Genomic DNA, 12,995 nt, shown 5'->3' with positions numbered 1-12,995 from the left:
GGGATCAGTTTAATACTACGCGTTGGTTTTCCTTCCAGTTGTTTCAATAACTGAAAACTATTTGGCTGTGAAACAGATTTGATCAGGGCTCATTTTGGGGAGTCTTAAGGATTGCTTGTTGAATGGAGACACGCCGACATGGATGGACTGGATAGTTTGCAGCTGTTGAAACAAACGGCTCGGGAATTTTATGCATTTTTCTCAGCTCATGATCAAAACAGATTCATGGCAGACTTACTGCTCTGCAGCTGGCAGTTCAATTTGTTCAAAGACGTTAGTCACATGAAAACAAAAAAACAAACATTCACATGATAATTAAAAGACAACCAAACAAGCTCTTATAGCAGAGTAAAGGGACATCACGGAAGAGGACAGCAAAAATAAAAATCATTTCAGGAAGACAAACCATGGCACATATTTAGCTGGTCAAATGACTGCTATTCTTTTTGCATAGAATAACTTCGGTAACGCCACAGCGTGTGGGGAGCTACCCTGGTCGACTATCCAGAGCGTGTGACACGAGCCTTCCCTCTCTGCGCCGTCTTAGCGGGTGCTGGAAAACACGAACGTAACTGGAATACTCAGAAAACACAAACCGCTGTTGATAAGGCACTTTGATTTGATCCAGTTAAACTCGCCGTCTCCCTCTGATCCCAGCTAACTTTCCAGCAGCTGCGACTGCGTTGGCCTACGCTTCCAATCGGATTTGAAGTAACAGCACTGTCCCTCACCCACTTGTTTTCCACTGCTTCCCTTCCCTTCGTTTTTTTTTTTTTTTTTTTTTAGATTTTCTAACTGCAAGTTAAGTATCAAAAGCTAAAATTGGCAAAAATAGATTAAAATTTCTTCATCTCCAGCACCCTGTAAAATTATCTATTTTTTGTTCTCTTCTGTATTTGTATATGTAATGACAGATATCTACATTTTTATATATTTATATATATTTATAGGTATATAAGACGTATGTATAAAGCAATTTGAACAGGCAGGCATGGCTTTCACATCCTATTATTTTTTTCTTCTTGAGAAAGTTAAATGATTGTGGGCTCAGGAGTTAGACTGCGACCACAGGGAGGTGTGACACATTGTGGATGCGCATTTGTAGAGATAAATGAGTTCTCACTAAAACAATTAAAACTTGAAATAGGTTTTCCTACTCACATGAGGGCCACATGCCAAATTTTGCAACCCAAATGCCAGGATGTTTAAAATGGGCTTAACGATATAAACCGACTAAAATGTTGCAATGCACAAAAACAAACAAGAAAAAACAACAACAAAACAATGCCCTGTTAGCAATGTGGCTTTGGATGATAATGACAACACAGGAGATAAAAACATGTACTAAGGGCCCTTCCCCCTAAGATTGTATATGATTAGCATGTTGATTTTAGTGTTAATTTCTTGTGGGTAAAAACAACAAAACAAAAAAACACTTGACTAGCTGTCTATTCCACCTGAAGGCAGGCACCAGAAATTACACCTGTCCAATCAGGAGAATCGCAGTGAGAGCCCTCTGTGAGACAGGTGCACAATTGCTGATATATAATTCATTGGAAACCCCTTTGGCTACATACGCACACAACACTTTCTGATCACAGCGAACTCATTGAGATTTGTTTTCTCTAAATACATCAGGCACTATATAAAAAGGATGTAGTGTGGGCGGGGACGCAGAAACAATCTGCACCCTCTCAGTGTCCCCTAAACCTCAGCTCACCCTATTTTCATTGTATTAATAATAATAATTAAAAAAAAAAAACAAACACACACCCATGAGCTTAAATTAGCCTTCCCATCTCACCCTTCATTTCTTAGTTTGAGCAGCCTGCTTAAAACATCTGCATGCGTTTTTTATTTTAACTGAGCCGTTCTCCAACTCGTCAGCTTAAGCGATGCTAATTAGTCAAATATGAACAACAGAAACAAAAACCAAGTGAAGAAAAATGACACAAAAGTAAAGAAATGAAAACCCAAATCATAAAAAGCTTATTTGCAATCATTTCAGCCATGCTTTTTTAACAACAAACAGCAAGAAAGCCGTTTTGAGGGGGGGGAGCACACCCAGAATGTGTCAGCTCATTACATTTTGGAGCTCAACAACGGCACTACATGTGAAACATGACAGGAATTAAACATGTTAATGTGAGTGCACGTTCTCTTTCCTTCTGTTTCTTTTTCCGTCCCAGTGAGTGGGTGTTGGAACAGGGTGGGGGAGCCCTAATTTTTTTATTTTCCTCCCCCTTTCTTTTGCAGAGGGATGATGTCATTGCTCTCAATCCAAATTGTTTGCATCAAATGCAAACTTTGAAATTTAATTTGCAAAACTGAGGGTCAAATTAAGAGGATAAAGGAGAGTGGGCGGGTAGGCTTGGGGGGGGGGGGGGGGGGTCTTTATTGCTATATAATTCAGTGCAGATTCATGAGTAAAAACACAAACACATCCACCCAGTACATGACTTATGAAGAAAAAGAAAGAGAAAGAATGGGAATTGAACTCAATGAACAGAGGGGGGTAATGAATATTACACAACATGTTGGGTTTTGTTGTGTTTCTGTGAAGATTCTGCGTTTTCTGTTTTTTTCTTTCTGTCCTCTTTTTTTTTTTGTTTTTTTTTGTCAGAGCGTGTTAGGGTAAATGTTTGGGCTGGCGCCTCTCTCTTTCTTTCTCACTTGCGTCCGAGAGGCTAGCAAAAGGCAATTACCAGTTAACTGATCAGCAGGCAGGCTTGGGGCGGCTCGTCATTGGGTGAAGAGTTCAGAGGTCAGAAGGTCATGTGTTAGTTGCCGGTGGCGGCTAGGTGGTTAGAAACAAAAACAAAACAAACAGAAAAAAAGATAGAAAGGATATTAGTGTCAGCAAGAAGAGACTGGAATGACATTTTAACAATAAAATGAATGCAATCTCTCATGTTGTGCCCCCCCCACACCCCACTAAGATCCCCTGCTACAATGAGATGAACCTAGCTAACATTGTTATCATGACATTACATCATGATACAAACTAGTAAGCCCCCACCCTGAATCAGGCAGCTTGGTGGTTTTAATAAAAGCGTACACTGCCCCACAACCAAAACACAGAAGCAAAGAGAGGCCAAAAACAAAAATCTAGTGTTTTAGTGTGCTTTTTCTTTCTTTCAGTTGGGTGCAAGTTGCGGTGTGATTAGTGGTGGGGAGACTTGCAACAACTAATGTTATGTGAGCGACAAGTGCGACTAGTGTTAAATGTGCAATGAATAGATGAATCGACATTTTTCGATTCTCTCTCTTTATTTAACAGTATATTTTTTAATATATATATGTATATAAATAAACACATGAACATAAATACATTTGATATAAAATGCTCAAATATAAAATGACAGTACCTCATGTACAAATGAAATATTAAAAATGTCTTTTTAGCTTTATTTGAACATTTGCGAACACACCGCAGAGAATGCAATCTACGCCAGCTTTTGTCTGTGCGAGTCTGTCATCCATTTAAACAAACAAACAAACAAAAAAAGTAAATTAATATTCCAAGGTGAAATGTTTGGCAGCAGCACAGCTACTTGTCCTGGATAATGGATACAGTATAGGAATGCGTCTCCTTCTTATGAGCTGAGGGTATAAATCATGTATGGGAACAAGCCTGCTCCCTTTTAGGCGCTAATCTCACATCACAGGAATGTCATTATACATTTTCAGCACTGCTTGCAAAATACTACCTGTTTTGGGTTCACAGCTGCATAAACCAAAAAGCTGTTCGCCTGAGCTTACAAATATGTATAGCCTACACACATGGTATATGTTAAGTACTATATGTAAACAAAATGTGCATGCCACCTTCAACCATTTAGCTGGTGAGTGGATAGAGGGTAGGAAAATTGGTGAGGAAAAGAAATAATACCGACAACACAGTCGCGACCATAAATTTACATTAACTAAAAACTTTCACTCTATTTTCGCCAACTGCATATATTTCATTGAACTGTGTTCAATCAATTACAATGTCTACTTTATTTCCACATGACCATAAAAAAGAAAAGAAAACAAACAAAATAATTTGTTACAAGATAAAATTCATTTCAGTATTTTTCACTGTCAAATTCCCAGTGAGTCAAAAGTTTACATACACAGCTAGAAAGTTCTAAGCTTCCAGAAATTACTTTTTAACTGGGCTGAATGAGGCGTTAGTGGGTGAGGGTGAACCTTTGGATGCATTTAAGGGCCTATTCATAGAATCCGTGCCTCATTGCATTTAGGAGCCAGGAGCAGGTGTTTGAAGTATTAAGCCTCCTCGGCCATTTTAGGGGTCAATTAAGAAGCTTCGGGCCACAGAGATTTTACATCTTTGAGTAAGGAAGCCTAAATTAACACCCACAAATGAATACGTGTGATTTTAAATATCCAAGAAAACCACAAGGAATTGATTACGAGCTGAAGGCATCAGATAGAAATGTGACATCTTCCACCTTTTAAGAGAGCGACTCATCATCATGACCTGTTGACCAAAGAGGAAGCCATTACAGTAAAAACTGCAGTGAAAAGCTACACATACATTTACAGATGATCATCAGCACAAAAACAAAGCCTTAAAAAAAAAAAAAAGCCTTTTGAGCTACTCTGAAGGGATAAGCACAAAAATGAGGCTCCTGGTCTTAATGGGAAAAACATGCATATTTTGTACATATCTGGTTTTAAAGCCTTAAAGGTGGATGATGTCACACTTCCTCCAACTCCTTGAGTACTTCCTTGGTTGTGATCCTGGTGGACTTAAATGTTTCCAAACGTCTTATTTGTTTGTATAAATCACTGTAAAGTTGCTTGTGGTACCATTAGTGTTTTTAAATGCTCTTAAGGAGGAGATCCCCCATTCTTCAATGCAATAAGCTGTTTTACCAGCAGGCTAAAGGTTCCCTAATTAATGCTTAATTATGAGTTGATCATACTGAAGTTTGTAGAGATCATTCTATCATTTTCTGGGATAGTCCATGCCATTTTCCTGGTGTATGTAAACATGAGACCAACTGAAAATCTGACAAACTGAAATAACTATCTTGTAAGTATTATTTTTAAATAACTTCATAGGGAACTAAAGTAGCCATTATATCTGACTTAACACACATTGCTTGGTAAAACTGAGTTTGAAAGTTTTTGCGAAGGTGTGTGTAAACTTATCGCAACTGTATTCACATTTCCAACTAAGGCATTGAGGCATAACAGGCCTAATAGTCATTGAAATGCATCAATCAATAGCAGAGAGTAGCTAAGAGACTAAACTGACCTCTGTCAGCGGTCACAATCCTTTGGTAAGGATGGACCCGCGTGTCATGCCGTCTCACTTTAGTAGCCATTGCACCTAGATCATAACAGGTCCACAAGGTTAGAAACCATTCACTTTGAGGAGGGAAAACAGTCCTTTTTTTTTTTTTTCTTTTTTGTTAACACAGTAAGCACATTCACATTTAAATCATTATCACTTACGGTGCTTGGAAAAATACAATAATACATAGAACAGAATATAATACTATAGTACATACACGCCACAACTCTTATGCATAGAAAAATGCAGTAGAAAAAATACTCTTTTTTTTTTTTAATAGTGTTTGACTTTGTACTTAAAAATGCATAACTTAAGTCATAAATTCCACAGTGCTCAGAGTCATACAGGGGACTCGTTTAAAGGGGCAGAGGCTCCTGGGTTGTCTGGAAAAATAATGCGAGTCTTCCAGTGGGATCCAAAGAGGGGACTGAGAGAAATCTGTCTCTTTATTTTGAAAGGTGGGCAAAATCCAATACAACGCTGATGGTAATTGATTCGTACTAGACGCCACCTGCCTCTCTCCTACCCGCCGTTTCATCATTTCTCTCCAGGTCAGTCTGCTCACTCACGGCACAGGCCCCATTCTCCTCCAAAATATGTCACAACTTATATTCCTTTCCTCTGCCATTGCTGAATCTGCTTCATATCAGGAAAATGTAGCACGATCAAACTGTCCATGTTTCATTACAAGTTCCAATTATAATCGCACAAAATCCCACGGCCAAAAAGTCAACTCATTTCTCCGGAAGCAATCCGGAAGTGTGATACGGGGGGGGGGGGGGGGGGGGGGGGCTCTAGGATTTCAAGGGTTCAAGGGACTTCAAGGGTTTAATTCAGAAATTATCAAGTTGAAGTGTGTGTGAATTTTGACTCATAACTATGCAGCATCCTGCACTACTGTGATGTAGCAGATGGGCAGTGATTCTGATGGTGTTTATATACAACAGCCACTGCACGAGTGTGTGATAAGAGAGGAGTGTGTTCCACAGGGCCCTTTTCTGCTGAAGGCACCAATCGATTGCGTGAGTAAATAAAATGCACTAAGCTGGTGTAACCCTGCAAGTTAAAGAGAGAAAAGCCAGTCAGCTTCCTCTGGTCTGTTCTACACAAGTATCCCAGGGGCACCTCAACTACACCTCAAACACATCAGATAAAAATCACACTTTTGTCTGCTGCAAGCATATGAGGCTGTGGACAAGATCAAAGGAGTACAGTATCAAATTAAGGAGGCAAAGCGACTGAGAAAGGCATCCAGTGCCCCAATGTGGGAAACAGCTTTGCTTTTTTTCCTTGTTACAGCCTCAAGTCTGATATGTAGCATTTTATCAGACTGATTCTTCAGTGCATGCTCAGTCGTTTCTTTGGTAGCAGACATGTTGAGCCTAAAGCACCACTGAAAACGATATAATACATCGAGCCTCACTTTGCACTGTACACCCGACACAGACTAAGGGGGAATGTCAGGTATTAGCACGGTGCTCAAGTTCAAGACGGGTGAATCTACAACAATGGAGAGAGGGCAAGGAGGAGGAAAAAAGAAAAGACTGGAGGAATTTAATGAACATCCCCAGTGGGAGTGAGAGCGGGACTATCTACAGGCATTAAGGCCTGTCTGCAGAGAACAGCACAGAGAAATAATTTCAAAAGCTGCAGAAATCCACAGGGGTCTGCCGCTAGACTGAATACGCCTCCAGGCCAGTGCATGAAAGGGTTATAGAGCAGGCTGCATGTTGCTTTCTCTCTCCTTTTTTTTTTTTTGTCAGCATGCTGCATTTCAGACTGAAACAACTCCTTTATAAACCTTGCAGGAAAAAGGCATTGTAAACCTGAGCGTGTAATTGTTTCCCTCCCCTCCAAAATAAAACAACCGCAGTGTAAGGTACATGTATAAAAACTATCCAACAGCCTATCCAGGGCAATTTTTGTCCCTCTTTTCCACGTTTAGTGTCCGTGTCAGCCACACAGCTGGTTATCCCATTACCAACACCTTCACCAGCATATCCACCCAATCAGTTTGTTTTGCTCCTCAGGTGGACACGACATATTTACCTTTCAATAAGTCCTGACTGTGGCTCAGGGAAGCCGCATCCAACACCCCAGCTCCGGGGTAAAACAAGCTGGCCTCCTGTCCAGGATGGCTAAAGCTGGCCGCTGTACCTGCTGCACCCATGCTTCCCCAGGCTCTCTTACCTAGAACCCCACTGTGCTCAATGGGGTACTCCAGCAGGGAGGTGGGTGCCAGGGCGTAAGGGTACTCGTAAGGGGTGGTGTAGATAAGCCCACCATCCGGTGTGGGAGGCACCAGGGTGGGCGTTCCATTAGGCAGCATAGCAGCCATCTGTGTGGGCCGGATGAGGTTCATGATGGGTGCCCCGGCTGGTGTTGGTGGCCGGAGTGCCGGGGGAGGCAACACCTGACCTGTAGGGGCCGCTATGAGACGGGGGCCCTGAGCAGCTGCTGCCGCCGCTGCTGCAAGAGAGAACGCAAGGGTGGCTGCCATAAGCAAGAGAGCGAAGGACAGGAACAGACAGAGAAAAGGAAAGAGGACAAGAGAAGTCATAGCAGTGTGGTTGATCACAATCACAGATGGCCGTGAAGGGTGAAATACAAAGGAAGAACAGAAGGTAGGAAAGGAAGTGGCAGTCAGAGAGGGGAGAGGGGCAAAAGGGGAAAAATTAGTTCATGCAATGATCTGGTGATGGACCACAGAAGCCACAGTTTTTTTGCAAATAAACATGTATGCTGAAAAAATAAAGAAAATAACCAATCACACCAAAAAGACAAGAAGCACAAACTGCTGACATTATCCCAAAGCATTCACGGCATACCAACCACCACGGCAGCTAAGGGAGCGCATTCATCTGCTGGAAATAAACAACACAAAGCAAACACAATGGACCTGTTGACTGGAGGAGACACAATGTAGCACAAGTTTTTACTGTAAGCTGAATGAAGATATATATATATATAAATAAAGACCACTGTGAGTATAATGGTATCATATTACACTTCAGATGTCTGCATTATAAATGCTGTTCCTCTGTACAGTCAGCAGTTCATTTAGATTGATGATGCACAAACACAAGTCATTCTTTTTCTGGATTTGTGTTGCCATAATCTGTGAACCATGCCAACAATAGATTAGTATTAAATGCAGCTGGATCGTAGAATCAACATTATTTTATGAATTTTAATTATACAATCACGATTAATCTTTTCTTTGTGCTTGGACCCCAGAAATTCCAGCAGTGATTATGCTTTTAGAAAATGACATTTCATAAGCGACTAAGCACAGACAATACACATGTGCAAACCCATAACTAACAGCGGCGTGTAGCAAGTGACATTCTGAGGTACAATTTAAGTTGCAGATCACCAAGGGCAAGTGATACAGAGCTGCTGCATATGTACTGCAAAGGAAAGGATGAATGGAGGACTGGTGCATAAATGCGGAAAAACTGAAAGAATGAAAAGTCGAACTTTCTTCTAATCCTGGCAAAGTAGATAAGATAATATCGAGAGGGGTGACAAATTAAAAGAAAGAAAAAAAAAGAAAGAATAAATACGTACAGAAACATGAGTGGCAACTGGGGGAAAGTTTTGATGAGACGCAGTTAACAGATCTCAACCCAAGTGAGCACCTATAGAAGATTTTGGACCAACGTGTTAAGCCAGTGCTCTTTTCCATCATCAAAGCACCAGATGATGAATGTCATTTAGAAGAATGGTGTTCTAATCCTCCAGCAGGGTTACAGAGACATGTAGAACCAATGCCAAGCTGCAAGCTGTTCTGCCAGAAATGTTGAGCCAACACTTTATTAAGACATTCTATATTGGGGTTCTTTTTTCTTTCTTTCTTTAATTTGTCACCCATTTGTATATACAGATAACTTTAAATGTTATAATCTAGTGAAGGTAAAAAGTATCACTTAAAGTAGGGGTGGGCAATATCACTTAAAATTAACATCATGGTATTTTTCGCTGCTTGGCTGATGACTGTATCATGTCACAGTAGTATTGGGTTTGCACTATATAACGTCTTTATAGCCCATCACACTAGAGGCGGAATGCCGTTGGAATAATATTCATTGCATAGTCCGGAACAGTCTAGTGCATTCTAAAACCTCTGACTGCATTCGAAACAGTTGGATCCATTCCTGTGGCCGGGCCGAATGTTCTGCTCATGCTCAAAACATTCGCGGTGCAGTTGAAGTGAAGACATAATCAACAGCATTCGAAGTGTATAACAAATATTCTTACGGCATCCCAACAGCATTCCAACATTGTGATCATATTTGAGGGAAATATCAAAATGGTCAGCCACTTCTGAACCTGCCAGAATGTTCCAAATATGTCTTGGATGAACCAGGATGCACCTCGAGTTGCACCTTGATTGCCTTCCAACTAGACTGCGGGTTGCAATCGTACGCCATTCAATGTACATTCTTATTATTCTTACCGCATTCTTACATCATTCTAGGTATTCCTACTGTGTTCCAACTACATTTGAACTGCATTCAAAAAACAATACACACAGAATGTGCAAGCATCATTCGAGGTGGATTTGAAGCACAGTGTAAGTATTCGAAGAATTCTTTTCTGTTTGAAAGTCCCTCCAGAATCTGGCATGAATTTTGATCTTTTCTTCGTTCTGACTGATTCTGCTTAATTCTAACTAAGTGTGATGGGGTACATTAATAATCTTATTTGAGCAAGAGTTTAACCTGGAAGATGTTCATTTTCACATCTGCTCCTTCAAAGTTGAAACCTGGATGTAAAACGTCACAAATAAAGGCGCCTTGACACTTGCACGACTTTGATCTGCGCACTTGCGCACACACACTGCCGTGCAGAAAAGTAAACTCGTCGCAAACCCTTGTAAACTGTGTGGTGCTTTGTGCAAGTGCGTGAAGAAAATGTTTAAATGTTCAAAATGTCTGTCACGCATTAATTACATGAACTGCATGTGAACATTGCACAAACAATTAAAAACACTGCGTGTGAGTGCGAGTGATTGCTTCAGCACAACGCATCACAGCACAGCTCATCTGATCAATTATAACAAGATGTTAAATGTGTATCATTTCTTATTTTATTGTACTGTTACAAGTATTATTGCTTATCCTTGCAAACACTGTTTGAGGAACATTTTCTTCTACTTGCACCCATCTTGTGTTTTTTTTAAGAGCTGACGTAACGTGAATTTCTCCTCTGTGAGATCATAAAGTTTTATCTTATATTAAAGCTATCATAAACATAATTTTACAGCTACTCATAAGAAGGAATGAACATTACAAATAATTACCTTATAGAGTGTTCCAAATGTGTTCTCCACCTCATGAAGCGCATGAGAGAGAGGGGGGGCTGCAGCTGGAATGGTCCTCTGTAATTCCGGACGCGATTAGAGGTGTTTTTAACAGCCAAACTCAGAGAAAATGATTAATCCACTACAAAATAATTTTGTTATATATGCAGCGTCCAGCAAACAAAGCACAGCATCCAGCTGGGAACACAGTGCGTGAGAATGCGGAGCCAAAATGTGTGCAAGTGTCAAGGCACCTTAATCCGTGACTGCATTTTATTAATGACAATTAAAGCTTAAACGAGCCTGCACACAGTGTAAAAGTACTCTGCTTCACACAACAGAATCACACTTTAACCATTTCCATGACCGTTATGTATTCTTGTGACCATGACTTTATAGCCAGTTAGCTCTATATGCATGTAAGGTGTTTTGATTCACGCGGTGCACAGCAGAACCCAGAAAAACAAACGATTGTTACACAGACCACCTCCACCTCCAGCTGTACTGATGACAGCTGTGATGAAGATATTGTTTTCCAAATTAATGAATATTTGGCATTATTATCAATTACTGAGGCGTTGCTGGGCCGGCAGCATAGATTTACATTTACGCTACCTGTCTATACCTGCCCGCAGTAGTGGCGGGTATCCCAATACCCGCCCACTACTGTCATAGCATGCGCAACCCAAGAACTGTCCACAGACGATAAAATGAAAGGCGAGAAGGTGTGTTGGTCACAATATGACAGATATTTACCCTCGCCTAACTGGGGCGAATATCAGTCATTTTGGGTGACTGGGCATGGTTGTCAGGCCTCTGAAAATGCATACCACCCTCCAAAAGCATGTTATTGTATTATATTGTCCTTTGAAGTCATTAAAACTATTTCTGGCCAAGCAGGGGCTCTGTACTATTATACGGGAAAAGTGGATTTCTCAGTGTTGGCGGCATTGTGTAATCAGTTAGGACTATGACAGTGGTGTACCGTCCACCCCTAATTTAAAGAGTAACACAGAACCAGAGATCCTTGTTGTTTTAAATGGTTGGCTATGTAGCTACATTATTAGTTTTGTGAGTATGTTCACAGCAGAGTGCTTACGCGTTTTGATATTGTTGTCTCTGTATGTCCCATTGAGAATCGCCAACTCCATCAGCTGCATCTTCTTCAAATTGTCTTTCCCTCCGCCTGCAAAAACAGAAATTTTAATATCCATTCAAAACCACACACCAAGCAGCACACAGACTCAGAGCAGTCTACAGATCAAATGATACAATACAGATAGACCATTTCACGTAACTACATGGCCCGGTGTCGTTAAAAGCTACAGTGGGGGTAGCTAAATCATTTGGACATGACATGTCATCTGTTCTCCACAAGCACCAGTTGGATTCGGTTTAGGGAAACAGAGATGGAGATAAGCTAAAGTGCTGTTGTCATGGCAGAGTGCCTTGTTACTAAAATGCTGACAGAGACATTAAGTGTGGGAATGCATATTCACAATCCATATCAGAATGATAATTACTGTAATTTTCTTTGCTCCCTTGTGCGCAATCAAATACGCAATAACCGCCCAGGCTAATGTCAGTCCTGTCAATTAATGTTTGGATAAATAAATACAAAAGCAGCAGCCACTGTCATTATTGCCAAATTAGTACTGAAATTATTCACGGAAAGCAATTAAGATAGCACCCCCTCCTCCCACTTACACCCTTCCATTCCTCCTTCTTTCCTCTCTCTCTCTCTCTCTCTCTCTCTCTCTCTCCACCCCTCTCCACCTCCACTTCCCCTGAAGGTACCGAACACTCAATAACAATGACAACACAAAAGCCCTTGTGATTTCCCAAGTTGTACATCATAATTTAAGGGTGACCTTATGTGAATTAGGCTACAAAGTGAAGGGTGCAAAGACAGGCTAGGAAAGCCTTACTGGCTAAGATCTATCTTGCATATTTGAACCACTGATGTCTTGGCTTTTGCTGCTAAATGGTTAAGATTGTGACAGCCTTCTCACTCACCAGGTCAGGTCGAAAACAGAGTACACACTCAAAACACTCAGTACACATAATGCATATTGAATAAAGGAGGTCAATTTGTTAGAGGTGGAAGTCCTAAAAGGAAGAAGGCAGATGCTGAACCTCCTCAGTCTCTGTATTCTATCTCCACACTGTGTCTGTCTGCAGGACTAATTCGGAGTTCAACAACAGTCTGCTGCTCTATTCAGGGGACGATAAGAAAGAAAGACGTGAAAAGAGAGAGGGGAAAGAAAGGAATAAAGAAAGAGGGCTCAGAGTTAAGTTCTCCCTTGAGACTCGTCTTCAGCACTGCCACAGAAAGAGGAAGAGAAAAAGTGACAGACTGGTCTCCCCTGACTAAATATAAGG

The 12,995-nt window shown here is 40.9% G+C and overlaps 1 protein-coding gene across 1 annotated transcript; it reads right to left on the bottom strand.

Moving 5' to 3' along the window:
- Positions 1-763: 763 nt before the first annotated feature.
- On the bottom strand, positions 764-12,330 carry LOC117531916 (protein quaking-A-like). The gene is made up of 6 exons (XM_034195104.1): positions 12,321-12,330; positions 11,713-11,799; positions 8,137-8,172; positions 7,358-7,774; positions 5,270-5,344; positions 764-2,797 (listed from the first exon to the last, which is right to left on the bottom strand). Exons 1-6 carry the CDS (start codon positions 12,328-12,330, stop codon positions 2,781-2,783), a joined length of 642 nt encoding a protein of 213 aa, XP_034050995.1. The 3' UTR covers positions 764-2,780.
- Between the last annotated feature and the right edge of the window lie 665 nt (positions 12,331-12,995).

The sequence above is a fragment of the Thalassophryne amazonica genome, chromosome 19 (assembly GCF_902500255.1).
Source record: "Thalassophryne amazonica chromosome 19, fThaAma1.1, whole genome shotgun sequence".
Classification (NCBI taxonomy): Eukaryota; Metazoa; Chordata; class Actinopteri; order Batrachoidiformes; family Batrachoididae; genus Thalassophryne; species Thalassophryne amazonica.
Note: the sequence above shows the minus strand (reverse complement) of the source record. Positions and strands in the feature narration are given on the sequence as shown.

Excerpts from the sequence above, each read along its gene's own strand:
- LOC117531916 (XM_034195104.1), bottom strand. Across the intron at positions 7,775-8,136 it reads CTTAGCTGCCGTGGTGGTTG|CGGCGGCAGCAGCTGCTCAG; the intron begins GTATGCCGTGAA and ends CTCTTGCAGCAG. Across the intron at positions 5,345-7,357 it reads CAGTCAGGACTTATTGAAAG|GTGCAATGGCTACTAAAGTG; the intron begins GTAAATATGTCG and ends GTTATGATCTAG.